The 21,378-nt window shown below is 40.9% G+C and overlaps 1 protein-coding gene across 3 annotated transcripts in view; it reads right to left on the bottom strand.

Annotated features, from left to right (window-relative positions):
* The window catches only part of SAMD12 (sterile alpha motif domain containing 12), a 430,213-nt gene that overhangs the window by 170,157 nt on the left and 238,678 nt on the right, over positions 1–21,378 (bottom strand). For all 3 annotated transcript variants that reach the window (XM_043483220.1, XM_043483219.1, XM_043483221.1), the window contains exon 4: positions 18,560–18,700. In XM_043483220.1, the coding sequence (XP_043339155.1) occupies positions 18,560–18,700 (141 nt within the window). The remainder of the gene's footprint in view (positions 1–18,559; positions 18,701–21,378) is intronic.

Genomic DNA, 21,378 nt, shown 5'->3' with positions numbered 1-21,378 from the left:
TCTAAGTCTTTGAAACACTCACTGGACTGAAGGATCCTTGAAGGCAGGGTTGTCTTGAATCAGTACAGTATTTAGCATCTCATATGTGCTCAGTAAATGTCTATCCAATCGAATACTCTATGAGTTCCATTACAGGGTCTGGGATGGCGCTCCTAAGCTGAAGTCATTCTCCTACCTTTGTAAACACCCAATCACCTTTTTCTCTCCACCTGGGCAGTAGGGTTTCTGCCATAGTCAACACTTTCTACACCCATATCAAGGGACAAAGAAGTCGATTCTTTCTCAATCTTTCCTTTCTAAGCCTAGGGCTTGGATGGAATAGGCTCCCCAGAGTCTTAGCAAGAATTATTTCAATTATCTGTACTGTCACAGCACTTATTATCTACCAGGAACTATTTTAAGGATGCGGAAACTCAAGTACTGGCAGTTCCTAATCCCAGTGCTGGTTGAACTCAAGAGACTGACTCCCAGCCCAACAGTCTCTCACAGTAGAAACTGCCGAGTTGTCATAATTTCAGCTCTTATTATGATGCAGAGAAGAAACAAATGACTTCAAGATTAACGTTATGCCTATTCCATTAAGGAGTAACTTGTTAAGCTGTTGGAAACTCAACAGTCAAGCCCTTTAAACCGAGTTTTGTGTTCAGACAATTTTAGATAAAAAACAAAGCCCTCCAAACTCCAGATGGAGTCAAAGCCTGTTTGTAGCACAGCAGGGAAAATGGTGATATGAAGGACACAGTTATTTTTAATCACAGAGCTACTCTTTACACCCATAGGGATTTTGTCACAAAGGATGGATGATTAAGGAGTTTGTTATCTGTAGCTGTGAAATCACCAGAAAGTCTAAATAAAAGTCTATCAGTGCCAGGTGGGCATCACCATCCTTTCCCTTCCTTTCCATCAGATGGAGAACTGCTTTAACTGTACTTGTTTCTTCCTGGTAAGAATTTAAGGTAACATTTATCCCCTTTGGTATGTGTTCTGGAAAAGCAGATGAGAACTCCTAAGAACCAGTGCGTCAGCCTTCTGGAAAGGGAACATGATTCTCTCATGCCAGAAAGACTCTAGTGAGTCTTCTGCAGCTGGCCTACTTGTCCAATTTCAAGGACTGCATTATTCATCACTGAGTCCTAACACCCAGTCTGACATATAAGAGGCACTCAACAAAAGTTGTTGAACGAGTGAATGAATAAGTATGTTCATTCCATTTTCATATCGCAAAGCACCTATTATAATGTTGTGTGTGTGCTAAGTCATGACTGACTCTTCACAAACTCATGACTATAGCGTGCCAGGCTTCTCTGTCCATGGGATTTTCCAGGCAAGAATACTGGACTGAATTGCCATCTCCTTCTCCAGGAGATTTCCCCCATCTAGGGATCAAACTCACATCTCCTGCATTGGCAGGCGGATTCTTTACCACTGAGCCACCTGGGAAGCCCATTATAAACTGTGTCTATTATAATGTTAGACACAGTCTATACTCAGTAGGTAATCTAACCCAAAATCTGATGGGAAATATTGGGTAAAATTTAAACTTTGCATCATCCATTAGCATTTTGAAAAGGCCAGTAGATGCCCAGATGGTCAAAACATGACCTCTGACACTTTCTTAAGGTCTGAAGGGACTGTGGTGATGGGTAAACCTCACTTTCCTGCTCTAGCAGGACACATGTACATGCACAAACATAATCAAATATGGCTCCTTTGATGACCTTGACTTGAGGAAACTGCCATTTGCACATTTGCTAATCTCAGCTTTGTTAACGCAGCTTTCATGGGGAGGAGTAACCATTTGTGAACCTCTGAAACTGACATGAGACACTTTTCAGTTCATTCTGTGAGCAAATGTAATGCGCCCGAGACCCTGCTAAGAAAGTCCAGCCCAAAGAAGTAAATAAATAAATATAAATGAATTCATTTAACTGAGTGACATGTTCGTTTAACTAAAGCACTAAATCAGCTCTAAAACAAATCATTTTCCCTGACAAAGAAGCAGAAACTGGTCTTTAATTAATAAATTTCTAATGGTTCTTCTGCAGGCTGAGAGGGGTCTCCAGTGAAGAAATGGGGAGTGGAGAGAAGCTGGGGAGAATAAAAGAGGGAAAGGGAAGCGGAAGCAGAAAAGATAATGCATATTTAAACTTTTAGAAACAGAGAATTAGAGGCCATTTATTTTTGCCTAAGTAAGGTCAAATCCTGCTAGATCAAAATTATTATAGTAAAACTCTTCATGTAGCAAAACAGATATCCAAGCCTCAAGAGAGGATCAATTAATTTAAAAAATTACAAAAACAATTTTAGGTCAATGAGACTTTTCCTGCTATTATATCATCTATTCCTCCATTCCATAGTGTGGTCTGAATTTTAGGGACCCAAATGGCAAAAATCAAATTTCCCAATACTTAGCAGTAATAAAACCCACATATGTAGCTTATAGTAAACATGAACTCATGACTACCAACCAACATGATAGAAATGGGACGAACTGGAAAGTATAGTCAAATGCTTCTCATATATTTTCAGACCCTCTATATACAAACCTCATCAATGTTCCACGGTTTTTAATGCTAAACATCCACTTTACTTCTCTGATATAAGCTGGAAAGAGTGAGCCTTCTGATATAAACATCAAAGCTCCATCACCTCTTACGAAGCAGACACTTGAAACCTTTGAGGTCACTGTTAATAATTTTCTGTGCACTCCTTTATGCCGAATCAATTTCAATTAAATCAATTAAAATGGCAACTAGCAATCAATTTAAATTTCACATCATTGATCTAATAAGATTAAGATTACTCAGGATATTTGAGGGACATCAGGAAATGCTGGGTTGGCATCTCTGCTTCATTATGATGTCAAGTTGGGAGATGAACAAATTTGATTTCTTAGTGCTCCCAAATCTCAGGTATGCAAGAAACAGCCCAGCAAAACGACACCCTCCCATTCCTAGCAGCCCTAAATCATGGAAAATGGGGGATAGAGATAAGCCAGGTGTGATAAGCAAGCTATTAAGAAAAATCTTTTATTTGAACAGCCTCAAGCATTAATGTTTAAAAGTGCATTGGCACTGAGAGATTTTTATAAAAGAAAAATAACTGCATCTTTGAAAGAAGAGATACTTCTCAGCAGGCAGGTAGGTTGGAAAGAAAGGGCATTGGTTTTGGAGACAACTAGTTATCTTACCCACTGGGGTGATTAATTTTACGTGTCAACTTGACTGAGCCACAGGGTGCTCAGATATTTGTCAAATGTTATTTTGAGTGTGTCTGTGAGGGTGTTTTGGATGAGATTAACATTTGAATAGGTAGAGGAATAAAGCAGATTGCTCTCTCCAGTGTGGGTGGGCCTCAACCAATCAGTCAAAGACTTGCACGGAACAAAAAGGTTCATTCCCCCCCACTCAAGTAAAAGCGAACCCCTCCTGCCTGACTTGTCTTGAGCTGGGAGACTGGGTCATCACCCTGCCTTTGCACTTGAACTGTAACACTGGCCCTTCTTGGGTTTTCAGCCTGCCAGTATTTGGACTGGAACTACACCATTGGCTGTCCTGGGTCCCCAGCTTCCTGACTATGGATCTTGGCCCCCATAATCATGAGAGCTAATTTCTAATGGACACTCAGTCAATCAGTTCACCCCCCTTTCTCTCTCTTTCCCTGCCCAGGCATGCATCTCCTATTGCTTCTGTTTCTCTGAAGAATCCTTGCGTCTGTTAGTTTTGACTGTGTAGCACTGCAGCTCTCTGGGCCTCAGTTTCTTTATCTGTAATATGGGTTTCATGATATCTATCTTGCAAAGTTATTGTATGGATTAAACATGGGATTTAAAATGCCAAATGTGCAAATAGGTGCACAATCAGTATTAGCTCCAGGCTTGCCCTTTGTAATAACATTGGTAACCTGTGCCTTTGAAATAAAAACAGCATCCAATGGTCATATTAAGTATTTATGATTTTGAAAATGACTACCAAATGATGAAACCTCCCTGGTTTCCCAATATGAACACCTGAAGTGTTCTTGCTGGAGGTGAAACACGTACTTTTCTTTGTCTTTTCCTCTCTTATACCTTTACTGGGGGTCCTACCACTATAGCTTTGCCCTGATACCTGTCACATGCAGGAGATGGCAGAGGTGCTCTGTAAATTACCTTCTGTCTTGCCCTGCAGGACTGACTGCCCAGGAGAGTTTGTTTCATTTCTCCTAGGGAATAGAGGATGTGGGATTGCAGTGGTGTTGTCTCCTGAGAACTGTGGAGAAAGGGCCACTTGGATCTTGGGGACCTCACCTACAAGGCTGGGTGATCTGTTAGATGGGCTCCATTCCATGTGGATTTTAAGGTGAGATACCCTCCTGCACTCCAAGGGCTGATGCCTCTGAGTTCACCCGGGTATGACGAGCAGACTCATTAAGCCCAAAGGGAGGTTTACTCTGATGCTACAGGAGAGATGAGTGCCTGGAGTACTGTGCTGAATCTACACAGTGCTTGGCAGTGGCCCCCAACCTTTCACAAGTGTCAGAGACATATGGGGGTGAAGCTGTCTAAAATACTAACACCTGGGCTGCAGAGCCTGACTTGACAGTTTCAGGGTGAGGTCTAGAAATCTACATTTAGAAGAAGCCTGCCCAGATATTTCTGCAACAGGGAGGTCATGGATTTGGGGGAGCAGACTGAGGTGCAGAAGACAGAATGATGCCACTGAATCCTCTCATCCACTGGTTCTTGATCTACCATCCCGGGTAGTCTCTTGAGGTGCTTTTTTTTTTTTTTTTTCTTGAGGTGCTTTTTAAAAAAAATATTATTTATTTGGTTATGCTGGGTTGTAGTTGCAGCACACGGGATCTTTGATCTTTGTTACAGCATGTGGGACCTTGAATTGTGGCATGCAAACTGTTAGTTATGGCGTGTGGGATCTAGTCCCTTGACCAGGGACCCTCTGCACTGAGAGCACAGTCTCAGCCACTGGACTACCAGGGACGTCTCCAGTCTCTCGAGTTGATTCCTCTTCACCCCCACTGCCACCACCCTCACTCAGGATGTCATCATCTCCTGCAGAGATCAATGCAGCAGCTTCCTGACTGGATGCCTGGCCCCCTGTCTTGTCCTTCTCCAGTGCCTCTTCTCATCTTTTGATATACAGATCTGATCAGCATAGTCTCCAGTCTAAAACCCTTCAGTGTCTCCTCATTGTCTCTAAAGTCCTTCAGTTCAGTTCAGTTGCTCAGTCATGTCTGACTCTTTGCGACCCTGTGGACTGCAGCATGCCAGGCTTCCCTGTCCATCACCAATTCCAGGAGCTTACTCAAACTCATGTCCATTGAATCGGTGATGCCATACAACCATCTCATCCTCTGTCATCCCTTCTCCTCCTGCCTTCAATCTTTCCCAGAATCAGGGTCTTTTCCAATGAATCAGTTCTTCGCATCAGGTGGCCAAAGTATTGGAGTTCCAGCTTCAGCATCAGTCCTTCCAATGAATATTCATGACTGATTTCCTTTAGGATTGACTGGTTTGATCTCTTTGCAGTCCAAGGGACTCTCAAGAGTCTTGAGAGTCCCTTGGAACTTAAGGGGACTTGGAAATTCCTTAAGGGGAGCAAACAAACAGGCATTCACACTCATTACTGGGTCCCTTTTCAGACTCACTTCCTGCTAGCTGGCCTCCCTTTCCCTCACTCTCCACCTCTAATCATACTAGCCTTCCTTGTGTTCCTGGAATGCACCAAGCTTTCTCTTCAACATTGACCTTAGAATAGGCTATTCCCTCTCCCTGAGACATCTTCCCAAGTCCCATTTGCCCTAGTGAATTCCTCTTCCTCTTTTAGATCTCAGCTTCTTGAAGGAGGTTTTCCTGATCTTTCAGAGTCAGGGAATTCCCTCCCCAAAATGTAACTAACATCCCCTTTCACATCAATTGTTGTGTAACTATGATTCTTTCTTTGATGAGTGTCTTCCTCATTAAAACACAAAATCCATGGATGGGAACCATGTCTATGGTGTCTACTGAATTTCACCAACACTCAGTAAAGGCGGACACATAGCAGACACTCGGTAGTAAATCTATGATTTGTTAGTAAATAAACTCTCCAAAGTTCTTATCATCTTAGGACTTTTATATCTGCTTGATGATTAAAGAGGAAATAAGCACCCTCTGCTAACTATAGCACCTAGTTCAGTTCAGAGGTCACTTACTCTCGGAATCTTTCCTGATACATTCCTTCTAAATCAGACGACCTTCCTATAAGATCCTAGAATTCTACATTTACCTTTGTTACTCCTCATATCTATTTTGCTTGACTTGAAGCAAATGTCATTCAAAAATGTCATATTCATTCCTGTATCCCTAACACATAGATAAACTGCTGGGTACATGGTAGGATCTCAATAAACTTTTTTTTAGATGAATTACTAAATGATTGTATCACTGCTACAATAAAGGGATAAACAAACAAAAAAGGGATACAAAGAATGGAGGGGCTATTTCAGAGAAGAACAAAAGATTTTAATTCTTGGCTGGGGCACAAGGCTGGGCCATTCACAGTACATGTATGTATGTGGGGCCTTCTAGAACCGGCACGTAGAAACTCGGATGTGAGGAGAACCTTGAACGTCTACACTGTGTAGAACTTAACTCCAGGCACTAAGAATTGGTTGCCCCAAAGAAAGAAGCCACTGAAAAAGTAACATATCATATATAATACTAGGGACAGAAATCCTAAAGCATTTAGATGGCATGTTTTCTCTATTTCTTCTTAAAAAAATCCAACATGGCTCCATGCATCCTTGCCAATGGCTTTGATTTTCTCTTATCAGGTCCACATGCCATTTTCCTACTCAACTGCCTTTCTGAAAACCAACAGGGGAGTTGAATACCATAGAGCTCAGACTTCAGGATCCAGCCTTCCCCCCAAAGAAATGGACCAATGTCAGTTGTAGAAAACCCACATATCATCTTCATTGCAATATCAGTCACTGAAGATTCTTCAAACCATGAGATGACATAACAGTGAAATCTCATGGCCACCTTGAATTGTCCAAACAAGAAACAGCAACTATACTTTTAATTTCATTTAGAACATTTAATGCAAAGGGGTCAATGGCAAAGAATTTCAAGGTTGATGATTTCTGCAAAGGCAGACATGAAGCATTTGGAGTCTGTGGGGGTTACCTAATGGGAACTCTTTACCATGCAAAATATACCATAAGACACGGAGTTGTGGAGAAGTAATGATAAGAATAATTCCTGGCAGAATATGTCCAAATTAGAAAGATGTGTGAACACTTCCACCATACACTAGTTAGAAGAGCCATCGGGATACTCAGAACAAGCAGATATTTTTCAGCCATGAAGATTACAACAGACTAGAATCAAGGGTCCATTTCAAGCTTCAAACAAAACACTTTCTTGAATGAACTGGCCATAATGAACTTCAGAATGAAAATGAAACGGAGTGGACACTAGCTAGGATGCACTTGTCACAATGCTAACTCCCACCGATGAGAGCTTAATGATCCCCCAAAGAAGTCTGTGTTTAGGAAACTAAACATAAAGCTCAAGGAGAAATTCTCTGAAGACACGAAGATCTGATAAAATTAGAAATATTCCTAACTGCAAACTATGTGAAACTGGGTGTGAAGATCCCAAAACGTGTTGAAGGTAAAGCCCAAGAAGGTAGCAGGTTGAAAAAAGGCTGTCTTGGAGACACCTGGGAAAGGGCATGCCGTTGGTAGGGCATGATCAAACAACACTGAATGAATAGGAGGTAATAGAAGACTCCAGTGGGACAAAAGAATAATTCTCAGATAATCCTATCAAACTACTCATTCCCATGTCCTCACCTGCTATGAGCCCCTGGAGAATTAGCTGGGTTTTATGAGAAAGGGTTCATTCTATGGTCAGTTGAGTGTCACTGGGGAGAACACTGAAGACTTGAAAATACGAAGTAAAACAACTCAGCGTAAGTGGTGGTGGGGGGGTGGCTTATGTATTTAAGAGTCCTCACCAAAAGTATATATGTTTAAGAACCACAGCCACTGCCACTGTACTAATCAAATCAATACAATGAGAGCACAAAGGAACACAATTTGGGGCAATTTTGCCCATGGATAATGCAAAATGGCTATGTAGCGACTCTCTTTTATTACAAACCCATTTAAAAAAATGATACTGTATTCACTGTTTTGAGAAGATGACTTTGGAAATGAAATAAGAGCTGGTAAATAAGGAGAAAAGGGCAACAATTACACTTAAATCAGCAAAACACATTTAAACAGAGGATTCACGCTCTGTGAGACACTCTGCTGGGAGATAGGAGAGCACAGCAAAATCAGATGACAACTGAGGTGGCCCACGATCTGCAGGGGAGACAAAGAGACCCCACACCCCAGTGCCTGAGGTCACGTTTCTGCTCCTGCTTCATGCCAGCTCATGTCCATCTGTCAAAACTTTCATCCTTTAAGATCAAGCTCTTCTCCCTGTATTTCTTCTCAAGGTTATTAATGCCTTATTCACGCCATCACCTAAGTTAAGAAGATTCAGAGTCACCTGTACTGCTCCTGTCTCCTCCCCACTCACATGTAATCAGTGAGCAAACCCTCTGAATTCTGTTTGTAAAATGGCTTTCTAGTCAGTCCCTGCCTCACCCCCATCCCTGTCACTGTGTTAAATCACCTCCCTTTGGCCCCTTTCCAGGCCATTAAAATAACCTGCTAGTTATGATTTTGCTCTCTAGTCTCTGCCCTGCCCCATTCATTCTCCTTTAATTAACTTCCAACTTCTATTGACAGAGTTACACCTTTGGCAAATCTCCCTTTACCCCCTATTCCCAGATGAGGTTATGTTCCAGTTCTGTGCCATCACCGCACATCTATGCATCTCTGCCACGGCACACATAACCAATCCTTATGGCTAGACTGGGTGCTCCTTTTACCCCTAGTGTCCACCACAGAGCCTGTTGCTCCTTGGAAGAACAGCACGGAAGAACAAAGAGATATTCAACAGACACTGTGTGATGAACAGATTATTAGTATGAACAACCCGCTTAGAGATGAAGAGGATGGAGTGATTGGTTCTACCGGAGAGATAAGGTCAGGCTTCTCAGAAGAGGTGATGTCTCATCCTGGTTTGGTCCTTTTTATTATACCATATTCATAACAACTTGGTAAAATAGATTCTATCCCCATTTTTATAAGTAACTTGCCCAAAGTTAATACACCTATGAAATGCTTTAGAATGGATTTCTATGGAATATTAAAGAGTTTGGATTTTATTCCTTAGGCAACTGGGAGTCATAAAAAAAAAAATTTTTTTAGGAGGGAAATAATGTCGTCAGATATATATTTAAATTAGCTCTGGCAACCGAAGTTGGAAGTTAAAGGAGAATAAATGGGGCAGGGCAGAGACTAGAGAGCAAAATCATAACTAGTAGGTTATTCTAATAGCCTGGGAAGGAGCCAAAGGGAGGTGATTTAACACAGTGACAAAGATGGGGGTGAGGCAGGAACTGACTAGAAAGCCATTTTACAAACAGAATTCAGAGGGTTTGCTCACTGATTACATGTGAGTGGGGAGGGGACAGGAGCAGTACAAGTGACTCTAAGTCTTCTTCACTTAGGTGATGGCATGAATAAGGCATTAATAACCTTGAGAAGAAATACAGGGAGGAGGACTGGATGGAGACCTGGTGGGAAAGACAATGGGGTGGACTTTGGATATTTTAAATTTGAGATGTCAGTGGACTCCTCATTAGAGGTTTACAAGTCTTAAGGATATTAATGTAAGGAACGGAAGCTTCATAGAGGTCTAAGATGTACTTGAAAGTAACGTTGAAGTAGGCAATGGTTGCAGCAATGGGAGTGGGCGAGGCTCTCTAGATAGCCGGCAAAACGAGAAGAACTAAGAGGACCTACCTACAGGCAGCATCAACATTTGGGGGGCGGTGGAGGAAGGTGGCAAGCCCCCCACCTGAGAAGGAGCCATTAGAAACCAAAGGGAAGAACCAAGGCGGTCACTATCCATGCTCATGGAAGAGATGAGCACTAAGGAGGAAAAACTTAATGCTATCTAATGATGACACAGAAGAGCCAATTATGAGGAGACCTGACATGTGAGCATCAGATTTATAACACCAGTGACACAGCTGAAATTAGACATGGAGAAGCCGGGAAATTAAAAGAGTATAAACTGAGAGATACTAGAAAGAGCCATCAAACATAGCTCATGTACACATAACAAGGAATCTGACTGGCTCACGTTTTCTCTTCTCTATTACTGGATTTTATTCCTTAGTAAAGAGGCAAAGGAAGCTTTTCTCAGGGACAACTGGGGAAAACCATACCCTACTGCCTGTACAGAGATGCTAGAATTTTTAAATTGAATTAATGAGTGAACTGTAAACACATTTGACCTAAACCTAACTTGAGACAATTTATTAGAAACTCCCAGGAAAGCAGGGCCCTCTTACGGTAATAGTGACTCCAGGAAGTGCTAGGGAGGACATCTGCAGAGATGCAGTGACTTTCAGAAAACCTCCAATATTTTATATGTGTTAAAGTCAGTCTCTGCTGCTGTTGTTCTGCTTTTATCATCCTAAGAATACTGGCCTAGCAGTTCTTACCAAGTTAAACGTGTTGTACGCAACCCAGCAATCTCACTTCTAGGTACTTCTCTAATGAATGAAAACTGATGTTTATACAAAAACCTGTATTTGCACGCTTCTATTTATCCTTTTTAAAGATTTTATCTTGATGTGGACTGTTTCTAAACTCTTTATTGAATGTGTTACAACATTACTTCTGCTGGTATGTTTTGGTTTTCTGCACTGCAAGGCAGATGGGATCTTAGTTCCCCGACCAGGGATTGAACCCACACCCGCTGCCTTGGAAGGTGAACTCTTAACCACTGGACTGCCAGGGAAGTCACTGTGAATGCTTTTAGTAGCGTTATTAGTATTTGCCCCAATTGGAAACAATCTAGACGTCCTTCAACTGGGGGATGGATAAATAACTGTGGTATGTCCATCCAACTCAATGCTAAAAAGTGAGCCTGAATGAACAAGTGACACACACCCTCGGCTCTGGTAAGGTTCGGTGTATTATAGCAAGTGGAAGAAGCCAGACTTTATGAGTCCCATGATATGACATTCTGGAAAGGGCAAAACTAAGAACAGAAAACCTGTCAGTGGCTTCCAGATGCTGGAGGTAATGAGAAGTGCTGACGACATGGGGGTAGCAGGGCGATTATTTTCTGGAGTTAGAAAACTGTTGTATTTTGACTGTGGTGGTGGTTGTTATACAATCGTATGCATTCACTAAAACTTGCAGAACTGTACATTAAAAATGGTGTTTTTACTGTATGTAAATTATACCTTATTAGAAACAATGAGAAAAAAGAATATCAGCCTGGGAATTAAGAGAACTGGGATCTAGTTTCAGTTTTGCCACTGACTAGCTGGGTAACCAAAGACCATTCTCTAACCTCTTTGGGTCTTGGTGCCCAAAATTGTAAAATGAGATCGGAAATTTTCTCAAAAAGTCTACTGATGTGCTCTACAAAGACTCCTTTCTTTAAGCAAGGTGGTGGACCAGATGGCCTATTCCAATTCAGATGGCCTACTTTAGTTGCTAAAGTATCGTTGTGGGGGTGACTGGACTAAAATACTCAGTCTGTACACATGGTTCTGAAAAGTCTTCTTGGCTTAGGGAGTAGTGTTTCTAATTTGTGTTGTTCCATAAGATGGAGATTTGGGCAAGTCCATCTGGTCATGTAATTCTCAACTAAAATTTGACACATATATTTTTGACAATGTGGAAAAAGCCCTTTGGGAAACACTAATGTTTAATGAGCTATAACTGGCCTTGGTAAACAATCATACTCTTATTTTTTTTTTTCATTTTGCAGGCACTAATTAAAAAGGCCTTTGAAGACTGGCAGCATTTACTGTCTTCATTTGCCTTATTCTCCAGCTGGAGCATTGCTTTCTACGGCTTAAATTTACCCAATCTTCACAGTTACTGTTACATTTTTATACTATCCATGTATTTGCAGCCAAGAAAGACACTGAAAAGGGCACTGCAGGAGTGATTCCATACTACAGTGTTCCTGGGGTTGAGGGAAGCAATTACAGCTCAAAGGGGGAAGATATTAAGAATAGAACAGTAATCTTGATTATGATGTTAAAAGTTTACACTTTTGACCTTGTGAAGCAGAGGTCCACAAACTATGAACTAGAAACTGTGCTTGTAAATAAAGTTTTATTGGTGCACTACTCTGTCCCATTCACTTCAGACTGTCTGTGGTTGTTCTCCCATGATGGGTGGGGGAGGGGGGTTTACAACAGACATTCTATGGCCTGTAAAGACTAATATACTTACTATCTAGCTCTTCACAGAATAAGTCTGCCAACCCACTTTCATAGACTACACCATGAACTGTGCTATATAGTTTTCACATAAAATCTCATGCAATCCTCATACCATTGCTGTGAAATAGGAATAACTCATTGGACAGATCAGAGGTGATACAGTGTAATGGATACAGTTTGCTGTGAAGTCAGACAGACCTGTACTAGGCTTTTTGCTAGCTGTCTGATACTGCATCTATTATTTATATTCTCTGACCTCAGTTTCCCCATAAGTAAATTGAAGCTAACAAACAGTACTGATTATGCTAGGGTAAATGTCAAGGGTTGATGTGATAATTAACGCATTGCTTTGCATATACTAAATATTTACTACTCATCAGCTATATGAGAAACAGCTTTTAGTATCCCTGGGTGTTTTTCTTCCTAGAAATATCCTGTAATAAAGAGCCAAGGATGCCCCCCCGTAAGTTTGATTATGGATTAATTTGGTGGATCCCAGAATAATTTGCACCACTCTGTGTATTACATAAAGCATGTTTTTTCCCCTTGTCTCTCATGAATCGAGCAGAAGGAAAGTATAATCATGTTATTTCCTGCTCTGTACTGCATTTCACAAGAGACAGCTGCAGGTGCCCTGACATGGCTGAGTTTCCGGCAGGAACATGGAAGCAAGCAAGACCACCAGATGAACAGCCTGGTCCCTCCAACAGACAGGACACAGAAGACCAAAAGGCTGCAGGAGGGGAGGAAGCACCTCAAAGACACCAAAGGGAACAAGCGTAAAGCAGGGCCAAAATGTCAGGTAGTGACAGGGCCATTGTGAATAAAGGCAGGGCAATTAGAGACCAGCATTTTAGCTGAAGGATGGCTTTGGCTTCAGATAATAAGCTGCTTCAGGAATTTTTGTCACAATTCATTGACAGCACCCATACATGGATGTATTTACTGTGAGTCCACCATACACATTTTTAAAGCACCTTTCAGTTTTTGTCTTTGGTCAGCATCCAGAAGAGGGACAGCAAGAAGAAGGAAGGCAGAAACTTCATCTCTCTTGTGTTCAGATAACCTACAGTGACAGGCCAGAGCTCTCCTGGTCTATCTGTGACGATTTTGGCCATATCTGGTGTCTAAGTGACAATGACTGGTGTAGAAGAAAAGTTTAAGACAAATTTTAAAACATCAGTTAAAAGTTAGAAAATTAGTCTTAATTATCTATTAGTTTACTTCCTCTGGAAACAGGGTAGAATGAGCTTTCAGATGGATGTATCTAATTTGGAGGTCTGATTACAAACTGAAGTAACTGATGTGTGTATAATTTCTACATCCAAAAGGATATTGCTTCCTTGAGAGGAAATCTTTAGAGTCCATTCATTTGTTTCATTTTCGAGTTGACTTCCAAGTTTGTGGTAAGTTCTTTTGAATGCCTTTAGTGGGGTAAGACTTCATCCTTGGAGAATTGTGTTCCTCTTTAGAAATGGAAGTCCAATATTTAGTTTTAGATCTTGTAAATAAAGTGGGTAATCAAGCATGGAGAAACATGGTGGGTCTAAGACAAAGCTTGGAAAAAACAAATAATCCAATTATAAAATAAGTAAAGGATCTATAATAGATGTTTACCCAGAGAAGATAAACAAATGGCCAGTAAGCACTTGAAAAGGTGTTCAATATCATTGGCCGGTAGGGAGATACAAATCAATATCACAGTGATATTCCACTTTACACATATTAGAATGGTTATAATAAAAAAGATATACAATAATAAGTGTTGGCAACTATGTGGAGAAACTGAGACCCTCATAGACTGCTTGTGGGAATATAAAAGGGTACAGTTTGCTCTGGAAAACAGTCTGGCAGCTCCTGTAATGATTACACATCGAGTTACCTTATGACTCTTAAAATTCCATGCCCCGGTATATACCCAAGAGAAATGAAAACAGGTCCATACAAAATGTTGTACAAGAATGTTCAAAACAATATTATAGAAAATATCCAAGATTCATAAACAATCCAAGTGTCCAACTGATGAATGAATAAATCAAATGTGATACATTCATACGATGAAATACAATTTGGAAATAAAAAAAATGAAATACTGACACATGCTTACAACATGAGTGAACCTTAGGAACATTATTCTAAGTGAAAGTAGCCAATTGCAAAAGACCACGTATTGAATCATTCCATTCATAGGCAAGGTCTAGAATAGGCAAATGAAAAGTAGATTAATGGTTTTTAAAAGCTGGTGCCTGGGGAGTGTTGGGAAGAAATGGGGAATGACTGTTAGTGAGTATTGGGTTTCTTTCTGGGGTGATGAAAATGTTTCAAAATTAATTGTGGTGATGGGTGTACAACTCTGTGACTATACTAAAAAATCATTGAATTTACACTTTAAGTAGTTAAACTGTATATTCTGTGAATTTACATCTCAATAAAGGATTGTATAAAAATAAAGCTTTGATATAAATTAAGGAGGTTGATTTAATTTTGTGGCTTCTATTACTGACCGATAACTCTGTGCTGTACTTACTGTCACACTGCACTGAGTGACGTATATATTTGAGCTCATTTAATTCTCATAACACCCTATGAGGTGAGTAGATTTACTGAGCTCACTTTTCAGAGATCAGGAAATTGGAACACAGACAAACCATGAAATAACACACCAGTAAGTGTTGGGGCCAAGATTTAAAATTCAGGCCTGTGTGATGCTACAATTCACGCTTTCTCCTTGTTTCTTTTTAAATATTTTATTATTTAAACAGTTAATATGAACATATTTCAAGACACAAAATGATTTAAAAAGCCTAAGTCCTCTATCTCCCTTCTTCCCCGTCCCACAGGTAAGAGTCTGTAAGAAGATATATAGCTTCTCCTATATCATTTCCTTATGTACATAAAGCATGTATGCATAGTTCTCCCTCTTTCATTTGCAAAGGCAGCATCCTCTCCACCTTATTCTGCATCTGGCTTTTTCTACTTCATTCAGCATCTCCAGATCCTTCCATATCATTAGTTCTCATCCTCATGTTTATAACTTCCGAGTACACAACATTGCCCAGATGTACCACAACTTACTTATCTGGCCTCCTAACGGTGGACACTCAGGTTCTTCCTAAACTTTTGCTACTCAGTTGAAGCTTATGTTTTGAAATTGCCTTCCAAAGCATGAAGGAAACACAGAAGAAACTTAATCAGTTGTGAATTAAGTCCCCATCCTCACAAATTGGCTCCTTTGAAGGCAACAATCCTCATTTAAATGTGTTAGTAGGAAAATATTTCTTAAAAACAAAAATGAATTGCATTACACTAGAATCATAGTCCCATGTGAGCTGAGAAAGACAGTGTATCTCTAGAGACTGGAGAGGTGAGTTACACTCTTTCAGGGGCAAGTACAGGGATTTCCCCAAATGAAGGAACGTTCTAAGACATTTGTTTATACCTATCTAGCATATTATTTCCAGTGATGAATATTTTCAGAGATGAGGGATCAAATATTCAATACTGAATCACATTATCACTTGCCTGGTATATTTTTATATGATATATAAGTTAAGTCACTCAGTTCACCTGGGTGGAATGGAGTTACAATTCTAATTATAGCAAACCTAGACCCAAAATGTTTTAAGGCAACTCTAGCTGATTTGAGAGGCATAAAATGACTTGTCAATTTCTGTTTTCCTTTTTTTTTTTTTTTAAAGAAATCATCCTTTCAATAAGGTATGGATTTTCAAAGGCCATCTGACATAAAATGAGTTTGAACATTAACATGGAAAGGACAAGCAATAAAAAAAGTAATAGGAGTGCAGACAAAATATCCAAGAGCTAGAGAACATGATCTCTTCTTCTAAAGGGAATGGGATGAAAGAATTCTAAAGGCACTGTTTTTCAAAGTGAAAGAAAATGACAACAACCGAATCGAAAAGGCTGAACTTTGCATTACCTTCCCAGAACACAAACATATATTTAGCTTAATAGAGTTGAGTACTATCTCAGGAAAAATCTTATATATTATGCACCTAGGGCAATGAAAGCTGTAGAAAATGATTTTGCAAAGCAAACACACGGCAGACTGTCAGTAGCAGAGGCAAAAAAAAAAAAAAAAGTCCAAAGGCACACGTGATGAGTTCAGGTCTCATTCTATGTATCACCACAGGAGGAAAACAACAGAGAAGAGGAAACTCCAGATGCTAAACAGAACCAGGCAGGACGACACTTGTGACTGAAGCTTAAATGATGTGAGTATGTTTCCTGATTATAAATTTAATACAGATTTATACTCGAAGATTTGAAAAATTTAGAAAAATAAAAAGAAAACAAAATCACCCACAGTGTCACTCCTCATGGAGAATCATTATCAAAATACTGGCTAAACCATCTTTTCCTATGTGCATATAAAAATATGTCTTTATAAAACTGGGCTCATATTATAAATGAAATTTTATATGTGACCTTTCCCACTTCTTCCTATTACTTTGAGTACTTTCCCATGTTGTCATATATTCCTTGAAGATATAATTCCAATGACTACATTATATTGTATCTTCTCAATTTACATAGAATTATCTGATCTTCCCTGTATTGCTGAACTTCTAGGTTGCTTTTAATTTCTCAGTTTTATACCTAGCACTGCAATGGACATTCCTGTGATAAATCTTTGAATCTCTCTGTACTTCTTAGGAGAAACTTAAAGGATATCACTAAGTTGGATTCACATTTAAGTCACTTAGTATACCTGTTAACTATAAATTTACCATTGAAAGTCTCAGGAGACCAAAGCAGATAATGCAAACCAAATAAACAATATATTTCCATATCACTTGAAGTCTGTATCTATCCTTCTAGAATGGTCATCTTTCAGACAGTACTTTACTTCCTCTAGGCAGACTATTACTGTGTTAATCTAAATGCAATAACATGAAACTTGGCTGACCCAGATTTCTTCAATATCAGGATGCATGCAATTACAATATTCTACAGATTGAAAAATACCCAAGGCTCTCAAAAATACATATTTTATCATCCTTTCATCCAAAATGGTGTACAATGAGCATTAAAATAAAACAGGGTTATAGCTGACGGCAGTTGATAGCAACCAGGTCTTACCTAGACATATAACTTACATATAGTGTGCCTTAAAGTTTTCTTCAAGATTCAACTTTATTCTGTCACTTCCAGTTACAGGGCTTTTAAATGCTTTCAACAAACTGAAATTATTAATGAATCTTCTTTAGAACTATATGGTTGCAATATTCCAGTTTTAAATTCTCCATAGTCTATTTAAAATTTTATTCTATTTGCTTTTCGAGATGATAAATAGGGTTTGCAAAATTCCTAGAAAGTGTGTGTATACATACATATGTATGTACATATATATGTGTTGTTGTTGTTTAGTCGCTAATTCATGTCTGAGTCTTTTGGGACCCCCATGGACTGTAGCCTGTCAGGCTCCTCTGTCCATGGGATTTCCCAGGCAAGAATACTGGAGTAGGTTTGCCATTTCCTTCTCCAGGGGATCTTCCCGACCCAGGGATGGAAACTGCATCTCCTGCATTGGCAGGCAGATTCTTTACCACTGAGCCACCTGGGAAGCCCCCACACGTATATATACACACATATATATTGATATATATATACACACACATGGACAGAGACATACCTCTAAAATGTTTTTCTCCCATTAGTCAGTGAAAAGCAAAGTAAAGCAAAACACAATAAAAATCCCACTTATATCATGACCATATGAACCACAGTATCACTCAAATTCCAAGGCCCCTGCAGAATGGGTAGTTAGACTAAAATAGCTGGGCTGCACTGGACAGTTGTACAAGCTGCACACTGTACAACTCACTCTTTGGGACTTGTGCAGTGTACAACCTCTATAGCTGGACGTGAAGGATGACCTTGAAATTAGCTCAGATAATTCTGTTTATCCATTAATCATCTGTACCTCCTTCCCCCTAGTGAGCTATGAAAAAGAGAAATTTTAGGAGGGAAGTGATCTTTAAATCTATCTATCTATCTATATATATATATACTTTTTTTTTTTTTTAAATGAAAGAAATTCTGCCAAAAAATCCCCCTCCAAAACTCCAAAACAAAACAATCCAGTTTTTCCCCGGCTCCCCTCTGCCATGATGGTAAGGATTTCTTTCCTCCCGCCTCCCCTCACATCCACCCACTAGGCAGCCGCAGGGTACCTTGTGTGAGTAACTGTAGGTTTCTGACTTCTTCGCGCACCTTCAGCTGGAGCACCTGTTGCAAGATGAGCTGCCGGAGGTTCTCCTGGGCTATCCCCATTCGCTCAAGCTTTTTGTCTGTAAGTCTCAGCAGGGCTCGCCCTGTAGGGTTTCAAGAAATAAAAGGAAAAGCAAATGAACAACACTGGAAAAGGATTTCCGTCTTCCTCTGGGCTGACCTTGCCCTAACAGTAGTCTCCATCTAAACACAGACACTTTAGAATAGAGGGTCATCCTTTGCGCCCGCTGACAGGAATGGAAAGGCAGAATGAAAAAAAAAAAATCCACAAGTTTAAAAAAGCACTTCAATTTTCATCTAGTATTGGCAATCCCTGACTGACCCACGCATTGAGTTAAATAGAACAGCAACATTTTAACCTGGGTATTTGGGTCATGGATTGCAGGTTTCCATAGAAACAGTGCTCTCTGTTGGGTGATGGGTTCTGAGGCTCGCCTATAGGAACCTGTGTCACTCATGAGCAGCCTCTAACCGTGGTTATAGGGAAACTCCGGCAATGATTAACCTGGTTACAACAATGTTTCTGTGACACATGCATCTAATGTTCCAGGTTCATCGGCAAGCATCCACCTCCCGTGCTGCACCCCTGGGCTAGAGTTCCGTCTTTGGCTGGTGGGACCTATGCTACTGTTGTTTTAGTCACTAAGTCCTGTCCAATGCTTTTGCGAACCCATGGACTGAAGCTTGCCAGGCTCCTCCGTCCATGACATTTCCCCAATATTGGGGCGGGTTGCTATTTCCTTCTCCAGGGGATCTTCCCGATCTAGGGATCGAACTTGCATCTCCAGTATTGACAGGTGGAATTTTTACCACTGAGCCACCAGGGAAGCCTGGGCAGGTATGCCTCAGCTCACTGGTCTAAGGCGAGGGTCCAGCAGGACTGAGCGTGGGCATCGAAAACACTACAAAACAAGGAGCCTCAGGTATGAGTGCCCCCAGAAAAGACACCCTAGGCCCTGGGCAGCCTGGCACAGAGTTGGTTAGGGTAAGTCACTCAGTCATGTCTGACTCTTTGAGACCCCATGGACTGTAGCCCACTAGCTCCTCTGTCCATGGAATTCTCCAGGCAACAACACTGGAGTAGGTAGCCATTCTCCTCTCTAGGGGATCTCCCCAACCCAGGGATTGAACTCAGGTCTTCTGCGTTGCAGGTGGACTCTTAACCATCTGAGCCACCACGGCAGCCTGGCATAGTTTCCTTTCAATCCCCTTCTTTTCCTGGTGTGGGGGTAGGGTCCTGCATGCTTCCCTTGCTACTGTGATTTCTATCAAATTCTCCAACTCTCTCCACACTCTGCCTGCCCTGGAATAAGCACATCTCCCTTTGGAGAGTTTAATGTAAGAAATAAAGGGAATGATTATTGCTAAATGCCACAGCAACCCCCTATACTCCTCCAACACCCCCAGGCACCAGACTTGCAGGTCTTTTTTCACTTTAACTGATGATAACAGACACAGTCCACCACTGATTAAAGGTAACTCTCTGGGCACACTTTCCTATACCCTTCAGGAACTAAATTCTCTACCTCCTTGAAAAAGAAATTCAACAGCCCAAAGGTGGGCATTTTTTTCAGGAACAGGGAAACCTAAGTGTCTTCTGAGTACAGACAGGTGAATGGGGAGAAACAGGAGCAAGCTGTGCTGTTCGTGCTTCTCCATACCTTCCTTTAATCTTCGCCAAATGCATCAGTCAGGGTAAGTTAGGTTCCATGTTGCAGGAACAAGTAGGCCCAAAATATCAGTGGCTACAACGACATTTATTTCCTGCTTATTCTCATGTCAACTGCAAGTCCATCTATTTTGAAAACTGCTGATCACTGTATCAGAGGGGAAAGAGATGTGCTGGAAGGTCTCAGAGCAACAATGAGATGCTCAGCCTAGAGTTACTGACAAATCTTTGGCCGGAAGTAATCACAGGAACTTTCCCACCCACCAAGGGTCCACACGTGAACTGGCTTCCGTCATGTGCCAGGTAGAAGTGGGGGGAAGAGATACATTTGATGGGGAGAACTGATGAGAACCACACAAGTATTGATTTGACTCCGGATGGGTGCCTGGTAAGGAAGTGAGTGCAGGAGGTTGTGGAGGTGGGTGGTGATCTGAAGCCTCAGTAAAATCTGTACGAGGAAGAGGAAAGAGAGGTGGGAAAGAGGAACCTGAGGAAGCTTAGCAAGAGCGGGCAGGTCATGGTGGCCATGAAAAAGGAGGCAAGGGACACACACACACTCTCTCAAGTAATTGTGTCTGTCTGCGGTAATAGGTAGAATGATGCCCTTTCGGCCAAAGAGGTCCACGTCCTCATCTCTGGGACCTGTGAGTTTGTTACCTTATATGACCAAAGGGACACTGCAAATGTGATTTCATTAAGGATCTTGAGATGGTAGAGTATCTGACATTATCCATGTGGGTCCAATCTAATCATGTGGGTCCTTATAAAGTGAAAGAGGGAGACAGGAGAGCCAGAGACGGGAGAGACGTGATAACAGAAGCAGACGCTGGAGTGATGTGGCCACGAGCCAAAGAACTGAGCTTCTACATGGTGGAAAAGGCAAGGGAATGGATTCTTTCCCACACCCTCCAGAAGGAACGTGGCTCCACCTTGATTTCTGCCCCCAAGGACCCGTTTTAGACTTCTAATCCCTACAACTCTAAGATAATAAATTTGTGTCATTTTAAGTCACTAAGTCTGCAGTAATTTTTTACAGTAGCAATTGGCCTTGTGACTGGAACTCAACATGTTTTTGAGAAATCAACTCATGGC

This window comes from Cervus canadensis, chromosome 12, assembly GCF_019320065.1.
Source record: "Cervus canadensis isolate Bull #8, Minnesota chromosome 12, ASM1932006v1, whole genome shotgun sequence".
In the NCBI taxonomy this organism is placed as follows: domain Eukaryota; kingdom Metazoa; phylum Chordata; class Mammalia; order Artiodactyla; family Cervidae; genus Cervus; species Cervus canadensis.
Note: the sequence above shows the minus strand (reverse complement) of the source record. Positions and strands in the feature narration are given on the sequence as shown.